Here is a 26243-nt window from a genome sequence, read left to right as displayed (position 1 = left end):
AAATGAAAAAAAAAAAAAGCCAAGTCTACAGGTGGTAGTTGGTAAAAAGAAATATATTAGGAAGCAAAACATCTTCATGGTTCCAGGGAAAGAAATCATGCAAATGCTGTGTCTACATGCAGAAATTTTAGATGGGATATGGATACATTGAGAAACCCAATGATTAAATATTATTGTAAATTTTTAAAATATAAGAAGATTAAGAACCAAGTACACATGATGCGCAAATTCATAAGAAAAGGAATTGAGTAGAGCTACAAACTGATTATCACTCTTCTACAACAGTTAGATGATACAATCAACAGGTTAAATCATTTGCATTTGGTATTTGGTATTTATACCTAAGTGACAATACTTCAATTTAAAAAGTTAAGCAAAAAATTCAGGTTTGAGACAGATATACATAATGGAGTTATCTGAGATATTGAGACCAGTAAAGATAATTTATGTTTCTGTTTTTTCTATACATGAAAGTTACCTGCTCAGCATTGTCTTATAACAAAAATTTAGATTGGTATTTACCCACATATCCCCAATTACTTGCATAAAACCTGGTGTACTCTACTCCAACGAAATTTAAGTTCACTGCAAGTATGACAAGTAGGCTCCATCATCCAGAGACAAAAATGAACACTCTGATAGTGGGGAAACAATGTTCTCAAATCCAACTGTGTGAAGTATCAACTTATAATGTGCTTCTTTTAGCAATAATCACAACACATCATTGCTCTTCTCTTCTAACTTAAGTTTCAACAAAAGTAGGAGAGTATTTCAAAATCAGTAGGGGATTCTTTTGTTGAAAGCTAAACATTAGGTTTAGTTCAGCAGTTTGTATCCTATAACACAAATGCACTGTATTTTATGACATATTGTGTATTTAGTAATATTTAGACAAAGGTAAAGTGAAGAAAAATGAATTTGCAGATTGTAAGATCATTTGCAACTATTTCATTAAGAAGTCATATCCAGGCAAGGCCTTAATGAAGTGGTAATGAGGGGAAAATGTGCTGCCAGAACAGGCATTAGAGAAAACCTAGAGACTGTAGCTCAGTAAAGTGATAATGAGGGAGAAAATTCTTCTATCTTTGTCTTGGCTTATGCTTCTTTGTTTCAGAATGTTGGATATATCCCTTAAATCTTAGTCGTTTCCATGGGAAAGAGATAAAACAGAGTTAAGGGGTTGGATTGTGGAGAGAAGGGGGGATAAATTTAAACTGAAAATGGCAATAAAAATAGTACTTCTCATGCCAAAACCATTGATATAAGCCCTCAGTAACAGGCAGGGTCATATTCATATTTACTGATAAGGAAGACACTGTTGAAGACCCTTGTTTGAAATTACAGAACAAGTATTTGTAAAACCTAAAATGAAGGATAGTGAAACACACTTTCTTATTCAGACATCTTTACTCAGCATTGTAAGAAAACTGTCCTAGGTGAGAAGTCTTGACTCTGCCCCTAAACAGATGTTTCCTTTGAGGGAAATCTTTCATGGTATACAGCCTTGAGCCTCATCTGTCAATTAGCTGATAGATCGATAAATGCACTAACATAAAAAAAAAAAAAAAGTTAATGAGTCTCCTAAAATGTGTACTTTAAATATTCCAATAGGATTAGATCAGGCCTATAATGCTAATTCACTATTCTTCGTGTAGGTCTGATTAAAGTCTCTTAGTTAAGATGTCTCAAACTGCTCATCTAAGCCAAATAAAGCTTTCTTCTTGAAGATAATGCTGGAAAATTCTAGTATACTTGATTTCATACTCACATATGGGGCATTTTTGTTATATTTTTAGGTTTTCTATGTTGATATGGTAGAAAACTCAATAGAAAATTCTCTCTTAAAAAAAAAGTGTTAAAGCTTTCACAGAATCTAAGTTGTCTGCATGAAACTTTTTCTTACAAATACTATTAAAATTTTATATATATATATATATATATATATATATATATATATATATATATATATGTGTGTGTGTGTGTGTGTGTGTGTGTATCATTTACATATAAGGTAACTAGGCATCTAAAAATAATTCCCCAAAAACAATAAAATGAATATGATTAGTACATACTATTTATATATTCAGAGATTTTAAGTGAGTTTGACACATAAGTTTTAAATGATAATCTGCTTCTTTATAAACATTGGTAGATTTTGTAATAGAGACTCTTGTAACTATAATTATATTAGGAATACAATGTTACTATTGAGATCCACTGCCTAAGAATCAACTTTTTTTAACCCTAGATAGGCCTCATGACAACCGCAATATGGGAGAGGATTTAATAATAGGATGAAAAACAAAACATCTCTGGGTGAGTAAATAAATAAATAAATAAATAAAAGAAAACACTAAAGTATTCAAACAAGTAAAAGAATGGTTAAATCTTCTGGGAAGAATTTCCCTGATCTGTAAGGAAGATAGAGAGAGTAAATATTGACAGACCTGTGAAGGATGGGGGCTCTGTGTGGAATCAGAGGTGGCAACATAAGCAGCCTGTGTGAAGGCATAACTCTTGAATCGAGGCTTAGGAGATGAAGAAGTTTGTTCATAGCCCTGTGCTAGACTGACTGTGATCTGGAAGTAGGTTGGAGAAGAGAAGAAGAGAGAAGAGTGACAATGGGATTAGTAATTGGAAAGAACTTCTGTCAAACTCACAAGAAAACAAAACATTAAATTCAAAGGTTGAAATGAAACACTTAATATTAAGCAAACAAATGACAGTAAAATCTAATAATTTTAATGGAAAAATTCATAGCTTTGCTCTTTATGGAAAGGAAAAACACTGAGAAGATAATGAAGGTAGGATTTAACACTCAGTTTCCACAGGGATATAACTCCAGCAGTTCTATAGCATGAGATTTTAAGGTCTAGCAAAAATGGGCACGCAAAAGCAATTTCCTCTGAACTCAAAGTAAATAAAGCCAGAATTCATCAGTTCAATATCTTGGTATGGACTGAAGCTTTCATGAGCATATAAATAGAACTAGCTCAAGAGACTCAAAGATTAGGCCCAGGAACTTTGAATTCCTTTAGCAAAATGTTGTTAAAGGCTTTCTCAACATTGATTTTTTTTTTTTAGGAAAATAAGACACCCAGGATACCTACTGCTGAGAATTAGAAAAAAATCTAGTTAGTAGAATTCCTTTTTACTTATCACAATGATGAAACAGTTTTAGCATATACACATATATTTTTGATTTAATAGGTAGTAAGCAGGATTTAAACTATGTTATTTAAAATGTTACTTTTAATAATAAAAAACTATTAAGTCATAGTCAACACCACATACTTAAAATGCAGTTTTGAACAAAAAGCTTGTCCTTTCTCTTTGACTGGCCTTCTGTACTTTACCATGATTGATGGCAAACCTGTTTAATGCATATATGAGATTTTCTTTAATTTTATATCACTTTATACAGTAGAAATATAATATGCTATATATTGTAAATTGATTTAATATAATACATACTGATAGTTATGCATTTAATAACATTCTGTGAAAATTATACTATATGTGTCACATGAGGTTTACAAGGTTTATAGAGTCTTCTTGTACAAAGGAAATGCTATACACACATAAATATTGCTACATAAAGTATACACATTACATACATGTATGTGAAAGTTATACATAACAATTAACATAAAACTAAAACCTCTCTCATATAAGTGGTCCTATTTTACCTGTTGAGAATAATGCATCTGGTGATGTAATTGAAAATGTTCTTCTCTAGTTACTTTTGAAGATGGCCTGGGCAACATTTCCACTTCCTGAATGGCTTCAATGCTCACTTGTTGAGGCAAAACTTGAAAGAGTGATGTGATGTACATTAAGATGGACTTCTTGTCTGGATAAGTGGTAGCAACATCTGTAAGCACATTAACAGCAAACATCAATTTTTGGTTTCTATATTTGAGACTCTGAAAGGGTAATGAACAAATCAATGTTACAGGAAGAAGACAGATTAATGAGCACTTGTTTGTCCATGAACGTCCTCTAAAGACTAATTAGAACATGATAATCAGGCCTAAAATGTCCTTGCAATTTGGCAAACCAATGAGATGAGCACTAAAGTTAATTTCTTTTTCTTCTTCACATAAAAACTTCATTCTAGAATACTTTATTTCCTAAGTAAAATGGCCGAAACTAGCTAATCTAAGTGAGTAGCTTTCATTAGATAATAAACTATTTTTAATTACATTTTCTTTCTATGGAAAGTTATATTGGTATGTTAATTAAAATTTTGCATTTATAATTAAATAATTAGAGGAAAGATTTAATGCTTTAAACCTTCTAATCACTTTTTCTCTTATAAATTTATATGCAGAACAAAATATCTTTGTCTTAAAATGAGCCTTGTATTTTACCAATAAAAATGAAAACAACATCAGCCTTGGTTGCTTTGGAATCTCCATGGGACCCCCTCAGCCAAGAACTCTACAGAATATAACCCCGAACCACCACTAGAAGTCTTGACTGGCTACAAAAGATGGCCAGATCAGACTCCATATCCTCCAGTACTAGGATTCCTCATTTGGGTAATATTCATGGATTCTACGCTAATGCTAAGACAGAGGCTCACTCTCTGAAAACTGACAGCAGAATATCATTGCAAAGAACAGCATCAATACAGCTCCTGGAATGTAAAGAGGTCAAGCTGGTGCCTATTAGGACCTTTACTCCTGTGTTCCAGCTCTTTAGCATGGAAAAGTACTCTGCAAGCTGTGGAAAGAGAAACCTGCACACCAACCCAGCTACAAAACCCTCAACCTACAATCCTATAATTTACCCTGCCTATGAAATGTGCTAGGGCAATGCTGGTGCAAAACATGTGGGAGTTGTCATCCAATGTTTGGTTTAAGTTGAGGTTCATGCCACAAGAGGAAGTCCGGGCCCTACATTGCCTCAATGGCTTGGTGATTGTTGTAGGACTCCTAACAATGGGAAGAGTACATCTCTGGCTGTTTTTACTGCTCTTGAGACTATTTCATTCTTATTGGGTTGTCTTTTCCAACATCAAACACTTTGGAGATATAGGAATAGCAGGATAGAAGGGTAGATTATTGAATCTACTTTTAGACTAAAGACCATTAACAAATTAAACATTTTATGTTTAGTATGGACTTTGTGTATTAATACATATTTAGCATTATATTTTGTTACAACATACTATGTATATATGATTCAACTCTTATATAAGCTATTGTACCTGTGGAACACATTTAAAAATGTAATGTGAATCTTGGATGACTGTCTAGGTAGACAACAGTCTCTGTCATTTCCATATTTTTTGTAGAGATTCTTGGAAACATTGTAATGCCTGGCAATACAAGATATTTCAGAGACTTAGTAACACTAGAGTATATGTCCTATAAAGGAATAAGACACAGAAATGAATACTAGAAGACTTGGAATTCAACCCTCACACATACAGCCAGTTAATTATGTAAAAAATTTCCAATGCTTAATTAACAAGTACTGATAAAAAAACTGGATATAAATATGTGAAAGGAGGAAACTAAATGTCTATCCCTCACATTTGTCCCTAAATAGGATATCTGTATTACCCATTGCAAAGCTCAAGGCATATTGCAGAAGATGGAGCACAGAGTTAGGAGCCAGAGTTTGAGTAAGAATGTTGTATCTTATAGACATGGCATAACCATTTCACCCACAAATTAACTGCAGCTTCCAAAGCATAAAGCCCTCAGATGATTAATATAGTCACCACTCTTTCATTCATGATGAGATATAAATGAGGATATACTTCTTACTGAGGGACTATGGACAATTCATGGGTGATAGGAAAAATCATGTCATTCATTTCAATGATGGAGCCACTGATAAGTTGCCCAGGATACAGTAAGTAAGTCCAACTTGTGCCCATGCAATGAATCCCTATTAAACAAAGTAGGTCAAACTTGAAATAAACTTCAAAGTATAAGGGTCTTTGGAGGAATAATAAATGTTTGAGGTGGAGAAATAGAATAAGAGATGATAATAGATGGGTAAAAGAAATTCATATAGAGTGTGAATTGTGAATTCAGTAAAAAAATAAAAGCTCATTGTTCTAAGCACTTGTTGCTCATGCATGAGGTCAAGAATTTAGATCCCATGAACTAGCAACTACATAAATGTCCAACGGTTGTGGTAGTTCATCTGTAATTACAGCCTCATGAAGGTGGAACTAGAGGGTTTCTGGAACAAGTTGGTAGCAAGACTAAGCACATGTTTGGTCTCTGAGTTTGAGAGACCTGGCCACATTGGATAATGTAAAAAGAGTGATTAAAAATAGCCGGGCAGTGGTGGCACATGCCTTTAATCCCAGCACTTGGGATGCAGGGGCAGGGGGATTTCTGAGTTCCAGGCCAGCCTGGTCTACAGAGTGAGTTCCAGGACAGCCAGGGCTACACAGAGAAACCCTGTCTCGAAAAACTAAAAAAACTAAAAAACTAAAAAAAAAAAAAAAAGTGATTAAAGATGATTATGGACAAGAAATTTTGGCCTCTGACTGAAAGGACTCATATGAACACTGCCACCTCCCCACAAATATGCTTTCACACACAACCACACACACACGCATACACACACACACACACACACACACACACACACACACACGAAGACATACATGTAAAGGAAAACAGAAAAAACATAAACAACTCCACTCAAAATGAATCAATTGTGTCTAATATAGGAATCCCAAGTAATATTTCAAGATCTTGTCACAGGTAATAACTTTCTGGTTAAAATTCAAGAAATTAGAATACAATTGGAAGAACTGACACACTGGATATCAACTCATTGAAAATATTCAGGAGAGCGAAAGCGACTACACAGTGAAGAGAGAACCTACAGCAAACGAAAGAGTGGCCCTTCAGTCAACATACTAAGCAATGGTTATTTTTGAACAAGACTATAATACTATGAAAACTTTAGGAAAGTAAGACTAGTATGTGCAGACTGGATTTGTGTAGATAAAAATGGGGGAAAGAAGAGGAATGAATTAACTTCAATGTAAGCAGGCAATTAAATGAAAGGGATGATAAAATATTCTAAAAAATGACACAATTAACATCATCCAATTTTCAAATTGCTTTATAAAGGGACTAATAAATTTTGCATAAAATGAAGGATAACGCAGAGGAAGACAGCTGAGCATTGATGGTTCCATGGCTACTATAGCAAGTAACAATTAAGTTTTGCAGGCAAATGGATGAAACTAGAAAATATCATCCTGAGTGAGGTAATTCAGACCCCAAAGCATGTGCATGGTATGTATTCACTAACAAATGAATATGAGCAGAAAATAAAGGTACAGAATACCCAAGATACAGTCCACAGAACTCAAAAAAGTCAACAAGCTGAAGTGCCCAAGTAAGGATGAGTCAGCCCTATTTGGGAGAAAGAAGAAAGCAGTCACAAGTGTGGAGAGAGGGAGGGACCTGGGAGGGAAAGTGGATGGGGTTAGGGGGAAGTGAGCAAGCAAAGCAGAGAGGAACTTGATCTGGTATTGGGTGAGGGAAAAGGACTGAAGCCCTGAGGGCCAGCAGAAAGAATGCAAACTGGCAATCTCAGGAAACAGAAGGTTGACAGGACCCTCCAGAATGCATCAGAGACCTGGAAGGTGAGAGACTCCTAGGAATCAAAGGGAGGGAACTTAGATGAAATGGCCAACAGTAGGGAGAGGGAAATTATACAGCCCACCTCCAGCAGGAAGACTGGGTATGTGAGGGAATGTGGTTGCCATCCCACAGTCATCTCTCTGACCCATAATTGCTCCTTCCTGAAAGAAATACTGAGATGGAAATGGAGAGGAGCCTGAGGAAAAGAAGGTCCAGCAACAGGCCCAAAGTGGGACCCAGCTCAATGGGGGGTCCCAAGGCCTGACACTATTACTGAGGCTATGGAGAGCTCACAAAAAGGGACCTATAATGACTGCCCTCTGAAAGACCCAACAAGAAGTTGAAAGAGTCAGATGCAGATATTTGCACCCAACCAATGGACAGAAGCAGCTGACCATGGTTGTTGAATTAGGGAAAGCTGAAAGAAGCTGAGGAGAAGGGCAATCCTGTAGGAGGACCAGCAGTCTCTATTCATCTGGACCCCTGAGATTTCTCAAACACTGAACCCCCAAACAGACAGCATACACCAGCTTGTATGTGTGTGGCCTCTGTCACACATACAGTAGAGGACTTCCAGGTCTGTGTTCATTCAGAGATGAAGCACCTAACCCTTAAGAGACTGGAGGCCCCAGGGAGTTTAGACATCAGGTAGGGTGGGGCTGGGGCATCCTCTTATAGACAGGGGGAGGAGAGAGGGTGTGGGATGTAGAGCAGTCACAGGATGGATAGGAGGCAGGGAATGGAATATAGGATGTAAAAAATAAATTAATTTTAAAAAATAAATAAAGCTGTAAGGGAAAAATGAAAAGAAACTTTCTGACTCTGGGATTGTTATCATGTTTCAAAAGCAGTGGCAACGACTCCCTTCTGGAATTCTGCTAGGCTTGAGTAAATTTGCACCAAATAAACCTCAAATTTAGAATGGAAGTTTATTAAGAAGAGAATTAGTGTCTGAGTAATCAAGTTTAAAAGCTATATTGAGCTTCTCTCAGTTGTGAATATTGTCATATCCTGTACCTACTCCTCACAACTTGGAAATAACGTCTTCAATAGGCAAGCACTCACCATGGCTGATTCGGAAACACCCTCATTTCAAGGACTGCTTGAGGAATATCATTTTTTTTCTTATGAGAGTAAGTAATAAAGTAAGTATTATGTTTTTGTTTATAATATCTAGGGATAGCTTAATCATTTGCTGAAATTCAAAGACGACATTCATTTGTACTTGTAAATTGATTACTGAGTCTATATTAGATATGAGTAGAGTTCATTTGAAGGAGAAATTCTGACTTTAGAACTAGATTTCTTAAAAATACATCTCTTCAATGTATGTGTGTATGTGCATGTGTGTGTGTGTGTGTGTGTGTGTGTGTATAAAGTATGTTCAAAATTTTTTGCTCCTATTCCCTTATCTGTGAAGCAAAAGGCCATCTTCATCTAATGATAGTGCTAGAAAAACTACAGGAAATGTTCAGAATCTTACATCAAACTTCATGTAAATTTGATGAGAAAAGGAAACCATTTCTTAGCAAACAAACCAGTTACCTTTTGTTCATATAAAAACAAGCAAAACTTCCCAGATTAATGAAAGACTGAATATATTGTTAAGTAGGATATTATAGAGACACTGAATGATAGTTTTAAAAGAATATTTAATAATATATTTATGCCAGCACCTTAGCAAATAAGCAATATATTTTCTAATTTATATTGGCATTTATAACAATTTTAGAAATGAAGACTTTCCATCCAATAATATTTCTATGAATGAAGTGAGTATATTGCTAGATTGAAAATAATCTATCTTTATCTCATATATGCTTACTATTGAGTACACACAATATTATAGTAAGGTAATTATATTTTTCATTGTAATGAAAGAATCTACAAAGATCAAATGAGATAAAAAAAAGTGGCATAAATTTACTCTTCATTGCACCCACACCCTTGAAAAGTCAATGAGTTTGGTATAAAAATGATACCTTCCAAAAACCTCAAAACCAAAAAACTATTCCTGTCTTGGGCAGTCAAATTCTGGAATATATGATTAGCCAGCTGCCAAGCATAACCTTGAAATACTTCTGGGAAATCTTCTGAAATGTCTAGACCATCCAAATCAAAGGCCAGATTTTTTTTCCTCAGGGAAATGAAGAAATTAAAATACTGTATTTTAATGCCCATCGCATTTAACAGGAAAGAACCAAGATTTTAAAGATAACATATGTGTAAAAGTACATAATGGCACAGTCTTCTTTTTAAGAGAAGATTTATTTTTTCAATTAAATTAGGGGTTACCATTCAGACATCATCATAAAAATAAATTTGTAGAATTTTCTAAAGAGTTAATATAAGGAAAAACAAACAAACAAACAAAACCAACAAAGCAAATAATGAGTTCACTTTTCAAAAGAGAAGAGGCATGGGTGAACTAGGAAAAGTGTATGGTCAGACATCCTTAATGGAAAACTGTAAGGACATGTATGTTAGCAAAACTGAAATTGGTGGTTGCAAAAATATCAGTTCATATGGATATAAATGCTAAAAACAATCACCAAAGGAAGTGAACTAGCCTATGATTTGAAATTTCCACGTGTTTTTGCTTTAGTGGAATGATTTCTAAAAGGTAAAGTTGGCAGCTTGTAGACAACATCAGAGCATTAACTAAATCATTAAGGAATTCAATTGTTTTCAGTTTTCACATTTTACATTTGGTGCCGATTTCAAGATATGTGTATTTTCCATTTTCAAGTCACTAAATGACAATGAACAACAAAATGAGAAATAATTACGTGTGCAGGGGCTCTAATTTTAAATTCCTTTGCAATCTGAAAAAATAATGCTTTCACCAGACTAAAAATATTAATTGATCTATGTTTAGTATTTTGTGCACTGATGCTAATATTGCTTCTATCCTTTAATAATAATGTTTCTCATTAGAGGACTTTAAAATATAGTTGTGGAAATAATTTACATTGATAAAAATGACTCAGTTCCCTAAATAACACTAATAAAAACAAAACAATGTTTATTTATTTATTGATGTGAAGTGGCAAATTATTTCTTCTTTTAAACATGTAATTCTTCTTCTCAATATGCTTGTGATGTCGCAAGAAAAAATTATCACCATGATCCAGCCATATAGAAAACAGTGGCTCAAAATTCATAGTACTTAAGAACAGAAAGACAAGAAAGACTAAGGCACCCTCTTCTACATATGCAGCTAGAGCCATGAGTCCCACCATGTGTTTTCTTTGGTTGATAGTTTAGTCCCAGGGAGCTCTGGGGGTACTGGTTAGTTCATATTGTTGTTCTTCCTATGAGGCTGCAAAGCCTTTCAACTGCTTGGTTCCTTTCTCTAGCTCCTTCATTGGGGACCCTGTGCTTAGTCCAATGGATGGCTGTGAGCATCCACTTCTGTGTTTGTCAGGCACTGGCAGAGCCTGTCTGGAAACAGCTATATCAGGTTCCTGTCAGCAAGCACTTGTTGGCATTCACAATAGTGACTGGGTTTGTTGGTTGTTTATGGCATGGATCCCCAGGTGGGGCAGTTTCTGGATTGTCATTCCTCAGTCTCTGCTCCACACTTTGTCTCTGTAACTCCCTCCATGGGAATTTTGTTCTCCGTTCTAAGAAGGATCAAAGTATCCACACTTTGGTCTTACTTTTTCTTGAGTTTCATGTGTTTTGCGAATTGTATCTTAAGTATTCTGAGCTTCTGGGCTAATATCCAATTATAAGTGAGTGCATATCATGTGTTTTATTTTGTGACTGGGTTATCTTACTCATGATAGTATCCTCCAGATCCATTCACAGGCCCTTGGTCCTGTGAAGTTTATATGCCCCAGTATAGGGGAATACCAGGGCTAGGAAGCAAGAGTGAGTGGGTTGGCGAGCAGGGGAAGGGGGAGGGAATAGGGATGTTTTGGAGGGGAAACTAGGAAAGGGGATAACATTTGAAATGTAAATACAGAAAATATCTAATAAAAATAAATAAATAAATAAATACAACAAGAAAAAACAGGAAAGAAACATATATACATAAAACTTCTACATTTGTGTGTGTGTGTGTCTGTGTGTTCTTTCTCTGTGTGTTTGTGTCTGTGTCTGTGTGTTGTGAGTGAATATGTGAAAGTCAGAGGAAAACTTGAAAGAATTGGTTATTTCTTTAAACTATGTGGGTAACAGATAGAACTGAGTTCATTCAGCCTAGTGGCAAGATCCCTGTTCTCTTAGCTATATTGCTAAGAATTAAACCCTGGAATTAAAACCATTTAGTTATTTTTACATCTAACTAAAAAATATCCTGATAATCATTAATATACAAGCACAATCCTAATATCAGGTATTTAATTTTATAAATAATAGCATGTAGAAATTATATTGATAAAATTACTGTATTAAAAGAAATTGTATTCATTTAATTACATTGTAGGGGGGTAAATCATGAAAGATGAAGTTAGAGATATAGATAAATAAATATTCACATAAAACAATTAAATATTCTTTCTGCCTCCTCTTCTATGGTATTTTCTGAGCCTTAGTAAGATGGATGGCAAAGGCATCCTATTTAGGGCAAAATATTAACTGTCTGTCTTCTGTACTTGACATGGATATTGATTGTACAGATGAACTCACAGCTGCTGAGTTTTCTGGCCCAAGACCTGCACAATATTAGGCAAAATTAAATTGTAGAACAGATAAAGAACAAATGAGGCTCCACTCCTAACTGTTGAGCTATTAGATTATAACAACCTCTAGAAAAGGGAAGCAATCTGTGAAGAGATGACCAGTGGTAGTTTTCCAATACCAACTGGACTTCTAGGTAAGGGATTAGAATGAAATTTGTTATCCTATTAATTTTAGATATTCTTAGAACAAATAATGAACAGCATCAATTACAGAAATATCAATTAAATGGAAACTCTCACGCTAATGGATATTCCATGTTTCATAAACTATAAGTGGAAAAGTTCTTCAATGAAGAAATACTGCCCATGAGAAAATGATGTCGTGTTAATGAAATGTTGTGTCTGTACATTTTCAGCTCAATAAAAATTAAAAACTTAATCATTTCATAAGTTACTCATTGAGAGTGTACCCTGTGAAATTACATTTATAAATTTTTCAGGTGCTGCAAATATCAGAATAGCTTTTCACTGTATATAATTTAAAACTGGAACAACAGAAACTGAATTGACCTGACAATTTGAAACTGATAAGTTATGGTCTCAGACTATTTATAGAAAAATATTGGTACTTTCTTACAATTCTTTCTACATGTCTATTGTATGAAGAACTATTGGAGTTACCATCTGAGAAAAAAAGTCTATTGACATGTAACTCTGCTTCCTTAATTGTCACCTCTGCTGGGATTGTGCTTTGCTTTTGACCTAGCCAAACAGATTTTTTTTCTTCCCCACTTCTAGAAAAAGTATGTAAGTTTGGGTAGTAAGCTCAGGTCCTATATTTTTAGCTACAACAAAATATTATATTTCTATACTTAAAATTTCATAGCATTAGAAGTAATAATTGATAAATTATAAGGTCAGAATGGTGATGTTTACTTCAAGTTACACAAATTTAGTTGATTATTGTGGTTCTATCTGGCATGCTTTTGGATTTGGTAATATGCCCAAAAGTATAAGAACAATAGTAAAAGAAATATGCCAATGACTATTACTGTAAGGCAGAAACTAAATATAAAATTAATCATTTTAGAAACAAGTATCAGATAACATACTATATAACACATATGATAGGTAGTGTTCTAGCACCAGGTATCACATGCTACATTAGTTGAAATGGTACAAAGCTTAACAAAATCTTGTCACACACAAAGTTCCAAAATTATAATATGATGGATAGTAAAAGATTCTTTCTTGAACTACTGCTGAGTTTTATAATCATCCAATAGAAACATAATAGACTACTGCTGGGATTCACATAGTATCTAAAGCATCAGTGGAAACATGCTGATGAAGCACAGTGAATATACTTGCAAGTTTTAAGCACATATTAAGTCACAGAGACATATTCTGCTTTCGATAGTATTAACACAATTTCATTTGTGCATGGTTTGGGGTTTTCAGTAATATGCGTGAATGATACATATCTTCCCAATTAAAACATAATTTAAACTTCACAGAAATAGATAATCCAATGCAGCATATCAGCAAAGAAAAATAGGAGTGCCAGAGACAGTAAGTATCAAAATCATAAACAAAGCAAAACTGAAGACAATAATACAATTTTACCATGAAATTTTTATTTATGACAATAAAAAAGCATTTGTTATCAATATTACAAACATGAAACAGGATAAAATCATTATCAAAAGAGAGTAAGAGTTGGAACCCTAAGCATATTAAGCCTAAATCTTAAACATAGTTGTTGATTATATGGTCAATATGATAGTATTAAAACTTGTAAATTTTGTGTATATGTACACATGTTAGGTTAATTCTTCTGATCTTTGACCATTTGAGTAAGAAATTTAACAAACTTTCAGTTGCATCAGATAGAATTATGTCAAAGGAATAATGTATTATCAACCAACTACATCCTGAGTGAGGTAACCCAGTCACAAAAGAACACACATGATATGCACTCACTGATAAGTGGATATTAGCCCAGAAACCTAGAATATCCAAGATACAATCTCAAAAACATATGAAACTCAAAAGAAGGAAGACAAAAGTGTGGATACTTCGCTCCTTCTTAGAACGGGGTACAAAATACCCATGGAAGGAGTTACAGAGACAAAGTTCGGTGCTAAGCCAGTAGGAAAAACCATCCAGAGACTGCCCAACCCAGGAATCCATTCCATATACAACCACCAAACCCAGACACTATTGCATATGCCAGCAAGATTTTCATGACAGAACCCTGACATAGCTCTCTCTTGTGAGGCTATGCCAATTCCTGGCAAATACAGAAGTGGATGCTCACAGTCATCTATTGGATGGAACACAGGGCCCCTAATGAAGGAGCTAGAGAAAGTACCCAAAGTGCTAAAGGGGTCTGTAACACTATAGGAGGAACAACAATATGAACTAACCAGTACCCCCCAGAGCTGTGACTCTAGTTGCATATGTAGCAGAGGATGACCTAGTCAGCCATCAATGGGAGGAATAATACTTTTAATAAAAGACAACAAAACCAATAATGTGAAATAGTCAAAAAAATCAAAAGAATTGTTTACCAGTTACAAACTATTTGATCTACAATGATAACTTACCTGCAAAATCTGATAGAGAAATGGTGGCACAAAGTTTGTGGGAGTAATCAACCAATATATGTTTAGATTTGAGGCCTAGTCCATGAGACTGGACACATCCCTGACTGGTGTCTCACAGTCTCATAGGGGACACAAATCTCTCTTAAGGGCAGGCCCTATGCCTAGCAGTAGATGGCCAACAGAAAATTGACTCAGTGGCATCATTTGGAGGTTATTTGTATTATAATTTTTTTTCAGCGTTACCAAGCAAAGAATACATATGGAGAGACCCATGGCTCCAGCTGCTTATTTAGCAGGGAATGGTCTTGTCTGGCATCAAAGAAGGGGGTGGGAGGCTTGGTCCTGTGAAGACTTGATGCTCCAGCATAGGGGAATGCTAGGGTGGTGGATCTGGAGTGGGTGGCTGCGTGTGCAAGCACCCTAGTGCAGGCAGGGGGGAAGAAGATGGGATCAGAGGTTCGTGGATAGAATCCGGAAGGGGAATAACATTTGAAATGTAAATAAACAAAATAAACAATAAAATTTAAAAACAAACAAACAAACAAACTCATGTCCTCCGCTTATGCATTGTGTGCTTATGCATTCTGGCTCCCATTTTGTGCTTTTTTTTTTAATTAATCATTCTATTCATTAATTCACATCTCAAATGATATTCCACTTTCTAATTACCCTCCACAANCCCCCCATCCCACAACCTCTCTCTCCTTCCTTCCCTTTGCCTCTATGCCTTTACCCACCCTCTCCTGCCCCACTCTTTCAGAATTGCTCTACACTGGGGTATTAAACCTCCAGAGGACCAAGGGCCTCCCCTCCCATTGATGTCAGACAGGGATTCCTTTGTTTATGAATGTGTGTGTCTGCATCTATGGGAGATGTCCTATTTCAGGTTTTTGTTTTATTTTTATCTAATTATTATTCTTTAGATGTTTATTGCTCTCTAATGAGAGACAAAAAAAGGTTGTGGATTTTTGATGGATGGGAGATGGAGAGGATTTCAGATGAGTTGGAGGATAGCAAGACATAATCAGAATATAGTATATGAAAAAAGTCTATTTTTAATAAGAAGGGAAATTAGAAGTAAAAATGGAGTGTTTTATACAAATTGCATATAGTTTATAACAGTAAATTCTTATGGATACTCTATTGAGTGTTAAGAATATGAATAATTATTGAAAAAGACTGCATATGCATAAAACAGTGTGCAATAATAAGGACAAATGAATGCTAAATTGTTTATACTACACGTTAACTAAATCGTTATGACTTCCTTCTTGCCTCTCAAGTTCTGAAAGATTATTAAATAGTCAGCTATACTGAAACCAAGATTCAACTCCTCGCTCTCTCTACAGTACATACATTTCCATTTATCTCCAGGTCCTTATATGGAAATGGTATTCATGTGTTGTACCACGAGAGTGTGGTTGATATTTTTATGCTATTCCATCATTTCTGAATCTTGCCATTCCCATTCGGTTGACTAACAAGCGAGATATTTTCTGTGTCTAAATGCTTGCATATGTCTACTTTTCTCTATGATCACTATTACTATCTCATCAAAGATCCTTGTCTTCTGGATTCAATATGCCCAACCTTGACTGCTTTCATGTCTCTGCATCATTTTGTGTTCAAAAACCATCATTAACTTTTCAAATGACGAATTAAAACTTAATAATCTTATTCTTTTTTTTAAAAGATTTATTTATTTATTATATGTAAGTACACTGTAGCTGTCTTCAGACACTCCAGAAGAGGGCATCAGATCTTGTTATGGATGGTTATGAGCCACCATGTGGTTGCTGGGATTTGAACTCCGGACCTTCGGAAGAGCAGTCGGGTGCTCTTACCCACTGAGCCATCTCACCAGCTCTTGAAGTGTTCCTAAAGCTGCCCTGATACATGATTAATGTCATAATTTGCTGATTGTACAGTAATGGCATTTCTCTATTCTTTGTCCAATAACTTAGAGATATTTACCTTGTATTGTCTTTGCGTATAAGAGAGGCTCTTGTTACATCTCTTGGTCTTTGCTCTTTCTTTTCATTTGTTTGTTTGTCCATCTCTCATATATCCCAATATCAGGTTCCTCTCCCTCCCCTTTCTAGTCTCTCCCATTTCCTGTTTCTCCTAGATTCCCCTTCATTTCCCTTAAGAATAGGCTTCACGGGATGTTAACCAAAGATGACCTAATAAGTTATAATATGACTATACATATACTCTCATATCAAGGCAACCCAGTAGGAGGGAAAAGAGTCACAAAAACAGGGAAAAGATTTCGAGATAGTCAACCTTTCACTGTTCAAACTCCCACAAGTTCAGCAAGCTAAGCAAACACAATGCATAAACAGAGGACATAAGTCAGATCCATCTAGGCTTCCTGATTGTCATGTCAGTCTCTGTGAGCCCCCATGACCCCTACCTATTTCATTCAGTGGGCCATATTCTTGTGATACCCTTGACCCTTCTGGCTCCTACATCCCTTCTTCCTCTTTTTGATTCCACAAAGTGCTTAAAGTGGGACTATGGGTCCCAGCATTTGCTATTATTGTCAGTTGCTGGATGCAGCATCTCTGAGGACAATTACATTAGTCTCTAGTCTATAAGCATTGTAGAATATCATTAGGAACCATTTTGTTGACTTTAATTCTATCCTAGGACTCTGGGATATTCAGTGTCTGGCTCTTAACTCTCCACGGAATGTCAGGCATGGGCTCAGGCTCATGGCATGGATCTCAAGTTAGACTACTCCCATAAGTTCTGTGCCACCTTTCCTCCAGAAAGAAAAAAAAATTCAGGTAGGAGGATTTGAGATGGGGTGTGTGTCTCAGTCACACCACTGGAAGTCTTGCATGGTTACAGGAGATGGCCTGTTCAGGCTCCATATCCTCCATTGCTAGGAGTCTTCGATAGGGTCATTACTCTTATTTATACCTTGATCTAAAATATTTACCCATTATTTTTTAACAATTTTGATGAACTGATATCTATTACACCACAGTGCACAATGAAACTCCTCACAGATGCATTTGTTAGTCACCTTACTTCAAGAAGCTTAAACCAAAGCAGTTCCTCTGTCTAACATGGACTTATTTACTTTATGATAATTAGGATGAGCATAGTTTTTTATTTCTTTGTTCATTTAGTGATTCTGTCACAGTAAGAATAAATTGATACCTTGAAATAGTATGTTTTGGTCAATAATCAATGGGATATAATATGGCAGAACATAACAATTTCTTCTCCCCAAGTGGCATTATACTATTAGTAATACGCCAGGATAACACATGCTTCAAATATCTGTCATGATGCCAATATAAACAATTAAAAACCAACTTGCAGTTATAGAAACATATAGTTATAGATTGTGTATTATATAATTGAGAGTCTATGCCACCAGTTGGTGTATTTGCTGTTTGTTCTGGTTAGAATGTATTGTCAATTTGATGCCACCTAGAGTTATTTGAGCAAATAAAACCTCAATTGAAAAGAATACTGAAGTAAAAGAGATCATCTGTGAGAGAACATCTGTGAGAGACCATCCTAACTGATTTTAATGTGGGAGGGTCCAGGCTACTATGGTGGCGATATCCTAAGCTGCAGTCATAGACTGCATAAGAAAGCTGACTGAGCATGTGCAAATCAGTAAGCATCCATCCTCTATGGTTCCTGCCTTGGGGTCCTAAACAGATTTTCATCAGTGATAGTAATAAACTGTTACCTAGAAGTGTAAACTGAAATAAACCTTTTCCTCCCTGAAGCTGTTTTTGATCAGAGTGTTTTATAGCACAGCAGCGGAAATCAAAAATGGCACTACATTATATATTAGTGCTCATTCTTTTGATGAAAAATAAAGTTCACTACAAAACAGTATGCTATGTTATTCTAACAGCAGACTCATGTGTACTATATACATTGCATCCCTGATTTATAGCAAGACACAAACCTTCAGAGGTAGACAAAGAAGTCTAGGGTTGTACAATTATATTACTTATTCCACACTAACAATATCACTTATCAATACATAGACCAGAAAGTAGTCCCACAATTAAGTTGGAAATAGCTATTATTAGCACTACAAATCAGGAACTTTCTCTGAATTATTTTCCCACTGTCTGTCTGGTGAATAGCATGAACTGAATTTCTTTATATTGAAACAGTTAATGTGTGAATATAGTTAATTATCATTGCTTGGAATGAAGGCTCACTATGACAGTCATCTATGAGCATAAAGTCAGATGTGTACTGAAAATTATGAACTAGTGAAGTGGAAGAAAGCACATGAACAAGCAGCATTTATCTCCCCACACAATTATGTGAAGGAGATTGTTTAATATTTAATCAATTTCTATTGAGCATCAGTTACAGACAAGGAATTTTTATAGCCTTTCCCCATTTAATCTTCAGTACTCTCTTGTGAGTTAAGAACATCATCCAAGGTCACACAGCCAGACGGCAATTGTCTGATTAAAGTGGAAAATAATAGACTCCTACATATCTACTCCCGTTTCCTCATTTTGTGACCTTAGACAAAGCTAATCAGGGAGAGCCAGTGCTTCTTACTGCATCCTAAAGCATTTTCTTAAATTATTGCTCACACTCTCAAAAAAAATGAATCTTGATTTGAAGAATAACTTGTGTTTAATTAACTTCATCATATTGTTGTGAGAAGCAAAGACACATTAATTTCTAAATTTCAGCACATTAGTAGGCTAACCAAGATGCCTATGAGTGATGACAAACTTTAAGCTTAGATGGACTATACTCGATTTCAATTGCTCTTTCATTCATTTTCTCCAAGTGTTGCCTTATACACGGTACAAAACAGTAGAGTGGTTTGCATTAAAAACATTTTGAAAAATCATATTAATGGATATATACAGAAAAATGTGCTCAAGTCCTTTTAGATTCAAGTAGACAGTGTGGAAATACTAGAAATGATGAGACATAGTTCTCAAAAGTGTGCCATGATGATTGCATCCCTAGATCCCTAGAGAATTTAGTAAAATGAAAGTCACATTAGGTCACCAAAAGTTCATCTTGAAACTCTCCATTTTTCTCAAAATTTAGAAGAATATATATACATATATATGTATATATATGATATATATTAGATATTTTCTTTATTTACATTTAAAATGTTATCCCCTTTCCTAGTTTCCCCTCCAAAAATCCCCTATCCCCTCCCCTTCCCCCTGCTCACCAACCCACCCACTCCTGCTACCTGGACCTGGCATTCCCCTATACTGGGGCATAGAACCTTCATAGGTCCAAAGGCTTCTTGTCACATTGATGAACAACTAGGCCATTCTCTGCTACATATGCAGCTAGTTAGAGCCATGAGTCCCACCATGTGTACTGTTCGGTTGGTGGTTTAGTCCCAGGGATCTCTGGGAGTACTGGTTAGTTCATATTGTTGTTCTTCCTATGGGGCTGCAAACCCCTTCAGCTCCTTGGGTTCTTTCTCTAGCTCCTCCATTGGAGACACTGTGCTTAGTCCAATGGATGGTGTGAGTATCCACTTCTGTATTTTTCAGGTACTAGCAGAGCCTCTCAGGAGACAGCTATATCAGGATCCTGTAAGCAAGCTCTTGTTGGCATCCCCAGTAGTATCTGGGTTGTTTATGGGATGGATCCCCAGGTGGGGCATTCTCTGGATGGTCATTCCTTTAGTCTCTGGTCCAAAGTTTGTCTCTGTAACTCCTTCCATGGGTATTTTGTTCTCCCTTCAAAGAAGGATCAAAATATTCACACTTTGGCCTTCCTTTTTCTTGAGTTTCATGTGTTTTGCAAATTGTATCTTGGGTATTCTGGTCTTCTGGACTAATATCCACTTACTAGTGAGTGCATATCATGTGTGTTCTTTTGTGATTGGGTACCTCACTTAGGATTATATCCTCCCGATCCATCCATTTGTCTAAGAATTTCATAAATTCATTGTTTTTATTAGATATTTTCTTTATTTACATTTCAAATGTTATCCCCTTTCCCATTTTCCCCTCTGAAAAACCCCTATCCTCTCCCCCCTCCCACTGCTCCCCAACCCACCCACTCCTGCTATTAAGATCAATAATCTGATCCTGATTTAACTTTGGAACCTGGTATCTATCTAGATATTTGTCCATTTCATCCAGGTTTTCCAGTTTTGTTTAGTATAGGTTTTTGTTAATAGGATCTGATGATTTTAGGATTTCCTCAAATTCTGTTGTTATGTCTCCCTTTTTCATTTCTGGTTTTGTTAATTAGGATGCTGTCCACGTGTCCCCTAGTTAGTCTGTCTCTGGCTGGAGTTTGTTCCTCCTGTGAGTCTATAAGCCTGTGTCAGTACTCCTGGGAGACCAGCCCTCTCCTGCCAGGACCACAGCACAAAGGGCTGCGGAACAGCTCCACCTCCTGGCTGCAGATGTAGCCCCCTAGGACCCTGTCCTAGCTGTTTTGCTGCTTCTGTAGCCTGTGTACTCCTGAGTCACCTGCCTTAGAGAGTCACCTGAGAGAAAATGGCGATCTCACCTGAGTCCAGGGGTCAGCGCACCTTTTTTTTTCTAATGGTCCTGACCCCGAAACGTTGAGAACCACTGCTCTAGAGATTTATAAATACCACAGTGCAATTTACTTCAGGCCTTGAGATTCTTTTAATTTTTATTTATTACTTTCCTTCTCAGCACAAAGGAGTATTATATGATGAAGAACAAAACAGACCAAACTTGCACTAAAGAGAACATATTTCATTAAACAATTATACTAACTCTCAACTCTGACACTTTCTACTAATTGAAACAAGGAAAAAATAGAAAGTTGAGTGTTGCAAATCTTAAACTAATTATGAAACATACATTGGTGAATTGTAAAGAAAAATAATGAAAAAACACATTTTCTTATGAAGTTTTAGATATATATAGTATGCTTTGAATATGTTATATACTATTTTATGGTGCCTTCCCACCTTTTCCAGTATGTAGTATACCTGATCCTGCATCTTTTCATTTCTTTAACTAAATAATTTTATCAGTAAGTCAGTACCCAGTTAGTTTCTATGCAGTGACATTTCTAAATTCTTCAGAAGTTCATAAGCATATACCTTTTTTAAAATGCTAAGCTTTTATAACCAAATGAATTATATTATATTGTATATTTTAATCCTAGCATATATATAAATATAAACTCTTATGTACATATATATATTTAAATAGCTTATTCTCAAGGACTTAAAATTTCATTTAAAATATTTTTGTAACTTTCCTACTTTTCATCATTATTTTTGATAATTATAATCTACTTTAAGTTTGACAGTCTGCATACCCTATGTCTTCTGCCGATATGTCTGCTTATAGCATACAAGAAAGTCTCAGACTCTGACAGTATTATGCTTAACATTGATGTGACATATATTAATTTTAATATGCCATGGTATACAGTATGAATCCAGTTTATATATTTAAATGTTTAAATATATTTAAATATTTAAATGCATTGAAAAGATTCCTGATATTCACTTATGTGGAAAATATTAAAATAAGAAAACAAAGGTAAAATCACTCCATTACCATTTTCTGTCTAAGTAACTCAATAATCATTTTTGTAACTTGCTACTAAGCACAGATATCCCCTTGCCACTCCCCTGTCAGGGTTCTGCACTCTTGTTAATAACTATTCAACAGTATTATTTCTACAAGAAACAAAGTCTGCAGACCAGATAAGGATGAGAGATATGCCTTTCTTTGCTGGAAGGAATAGAACATGCAAACTTTCTTGGAAATGCTTGGGCCACAACAACTGTCTTTTTTTTCAGATACACCATCTATCTGGAGACTTTCAGGACAAGCTTAAGAAGGCATTGGCATCCACAGATAATAGACTTGGATCCCTCTAGTGAAATACTAACTCTCTTCCCAGGGCCATACTCCTAAATAGGAGATCACTTGATCTAAACACTGCTCAACATGGATATACTTACATAGAAATTGAGAAAAAAAATCTTATGTCTATGTAAATGAGTCAGATGTTTGAGACCAATAATAATACCTTCAAAAAACTCTATACAGACTTGCTCTCAAGATTTCAATCCATTAAGCCATTAAGTTGATTCAGCCATCCCTTGTCTTCCCTACTCCCACCACTCATTAGCCCTCCATTTTAAGCTGTGTTATATTTTGATGCTTACCCTGCCTCACCCAAGTTTTAGAAGGGAAGATAAGTAGCATTACAAAACTCACTTGGGTTCTGGTTCAATACAAAACAGTTCCCAAGATAGAGGCTGAGGACTTTCGATGACACCCATTCATTAAAAAATGAAACAGGTGGAGATGTTAGACTTCACTACTAAAGTAGTAGCACACCATGTCCAGATAGCTCCTCTGAGCTTGACACAAAATGGTGAACTTCCTTTGCTTAGCAGTACTTCCTTTTCTCTGCCAGATATACAGAGTCAGAAATCCAATTTTCTACCTGACCAATGTCACATAGTCCCTGGAAAACCTACAAGATCAACTTCCTCTTTCCCATTAAGAACCCACCTAGCAAATACCTGGGATTCCTAGAATGCCTTTCCATACATATGAGACACTCACAGTGCTTTGACCTTCAGCCAATGATTTTATTTACCTTGAAAACTCCTTCTCACATTCCAAGGTTTGTATGTAGCCCTTGTCCACCCTGAATAAAGGTATGCACACAATCCAAGTTCATCTAAATGAGCCATTTCATTAAAATCCTCTGAGGAAGCTTTTTCCCCCTCACCACCACCACCACCACTACCACCACCACTGGGCCAGGCCCTCTGCCAGCTAGACTAGGATCTTGCAGACTCCACCCACCCTAGAATCCACTTCATCCTTCTAGCCTGGTATCCTGTTCCCATTTCCTCCTATTGCCTATTTCCATTTCCTCTCTATCCCTGGTCCAGTAACTATTATTCTACTCTCTTTTCTCACCTCTTTTCTCCTCAGCATCTTTTTCTCCTTTTTCTCCTTCATTCTTTATATTTCACATACAAGTTCATGAAACATTTTATTCTTTGTCTACATTATTTAGCATAATATCTTTCAAAATCATGTTTGTTGTCACAAATGGAAACGCACATAAATACCAACATGTATGTATATGTATATATGTATGTGTATATGTATACAATACATATAAATAAAATCTTGTACTTTGAAAAGAATCTTTCAAATTGTATATTCACTGGACAAAATAGGTTTCATTGTGAAATTCTGTTCTTTGCTTTTTTGAGAACCATTCTTACTAGGATTAGAACTCTATACATTTTTGATGTATGTATTCCCTGGCATCTAAGGATGTTCAGAATTATTTTCATATATTTATGGACACTATTAGTTAGTTTACTATTTAGTTTAAAACCTGTTCAGCCTTATTACTCATTTATTGAATTTTCCACTGGTTGCTACTGACTTTTTGTTGTTTAAGATTTTAGTTCCTTATCTAACATTCTGTGCAGTGCTTCTTTGGTAGGGTTATATTTCTTTTACTATGAATAGTTTTTTTAATGGGATGCTGCATCTTGATACAAATGCTAAAAATATTTTGGAAGAAAAGACAATCTCTGGTCCTGGAAAGACTGGATTTCACCTTTTTCAAAACAGATAAAATGGATAAAAAAATTACAATATAAATCTTTGTGGCTATTATAGGAAAACATGGGGACATTTGAAAATACACTCACAGGTAATGACTTTGTAGGTAGAAATTCTTACTAGAGTTCTGTAAACTCATTCAATTCCTCCATGTCTCTGTTCTGTCTATGTGCAAGCACCATTCAGGTTTTGTTACAATGACTTTGTAGCATCATTTGATGTCAGATACAGTGATATTGCATACATTTATCTTTTTGTTCAGAATTCCTTTGGTCATTCCTTGCCTTTTGTATTTCTAAGTGACCTTTAAGAGACATTTTTTCCATGTCTGTGAAGAATTTCACTGGCAGTTTGAAGGGAACTGAACTGAATCTGTGGGTCCTTTTTGTTGATATTCCCATTATAACAATGATAATTCTGCTGGTTCATGTACTTTTTGTACCTTTTAGCATTTTCTATCTTCTTTTGTGTTTTACAATGTCCATTATACATACATTGAGCATATTTGTGTCAGTGTATGTCTAGAGACTTTGAGTGACTATGAATAGTTTTCTGTTACCTCTTTTTAAGGAAGTTGGTTTTGATGCATTAAAAAACCTCTGTATGTTGATTTTGCATCCTACTATTTGTCAAAAGTGTTTATCAGAGTCAAGAGAGTTCAGATTGAGTCTTTAGGAACTTTCAAGTAGAGAATCTTATCATGTAAAATAATCTAAATTAACATTTTCCTTTCTCATTTGAATTCTTGTTTTTATTATCCCTGTTTATCACTATACTCAAAATAAGAAAAATCAGCACCTTACTTGATAAATCGGAAGGTACAATTTAAATAATATCAAATATTATTGTTCATGAAAATTCATTTGAAAAATGAAAACTATAAAAGGTATATATATTTATGAATTGTGCTTTTAAATGAATGATTAAAAACTTTTAATTTAATTAGATATTGTCTTTTTAAATGAATTAAATGAGAATAACATAATGGGTGAATTGAAGTTCATTGGCTAAGCAGTTGTAGCTCAAATGCTTTGATTAAATTTTTATTCAGGTCTCATCCTTTTCATAAAGTTGATTTATGAAGAAATATGCAAGTCCAGACGAGTTCTCTAAAGTGTGTTTTTAAATGATTATTTCACACACACACAAAAAGGTCCTTAATCATACATATCTTGTCTAAGCTTTTACCCAGAGGAAATGTTAACATCGCTCATTTACAATTCAGTTAGCAAGAAAATGAGTTAAATTAACTTTTACTCTGAGAAGATAAATTTAAAATGTACAACATATAATATCCCATAAGTTGAACAGATAGTCATAGCATTATACAGCAGAAACATGTAGCACATATCCCAAGATATTTAAAATGTTTTCTTTATGCAAGTCTTAATAACACTCAGAACTCCAAAAGATTTACTTAAAAAGTAGTAAATAACTTCAGATCACAGTGACAAACCTGTCTTATGTATAGAGTGAGTTAAAAAATGTAAAAAGAAGTTAGCATATTTGTATCGCTTATAAATATAATAAACTCTTTCCATAATAATAAAAGCATAGTGTTTAAAATGTTATTAAGATGAAAATATATTTCCATCTCACATTGGTCATCACTTTAACATTAGTACCTTAAAGTAATTAAAAATTAAAAATAAATCAGAATGTTCTAGTAAGTATCAAGTGAACTATACCACTGCAGTCTATAAATAAAAGCTCAAGTACAATGCCTTAGTCACAAATTGTGCTTAAGAAATAGTTACTATGACTCTATATTCATAATAATGTGGATCA

General features: G+C 35.2%; 1 protein-coding gene across 8 annotated transcripts in view; it reads right to left on the bottom strand.

Annotated features, from left to right (window-relative positions):
- Positions 1 to 26243, bottom strand: part of Dmd (dystrophin) — a 2621826-nt gene that overhangs the window by 1434240 nt on the left and 1161343 nt on the right. For all 8 annotated transcript variants that reach the window (XM_029534042.1, XM_029534043.1, XM_029534037.1 and 5 more), the window contains exons 8-9: positions 3690 to 3874; positions 2448 to 2579 (exon numbers count right to left, since the gene is read on the bottom strand). In XM_029534042.1, coding sequence (XP_029389902.1) covers positions 2448 to 2579; positions 3690 to 3874 — 317 coding nt within the window. The remainder of the gene's footprint in view (positions 1 to 2447; positions 2580 to 3689; positions 3875 to 26243) is intronic.

This window comes from Mus pahari, chromosome X (assembly GCF_900095145.1).
Source record: "Mus pahari chromosome X, PAHARI_EIJ_v1.1, whole genome shotgun sequence".
NCBI classification, from domain to species: domain Eukaryota; kingdom Metazoa; phylum Chordata; class Mammalia; order Rodentia; family Muridae; genus Mus; species Mus pahari.
Note: the sequence above shows the minus strand (reverse complement) of the source record. Positions and strands in the feature narration are given on the sequence as shown.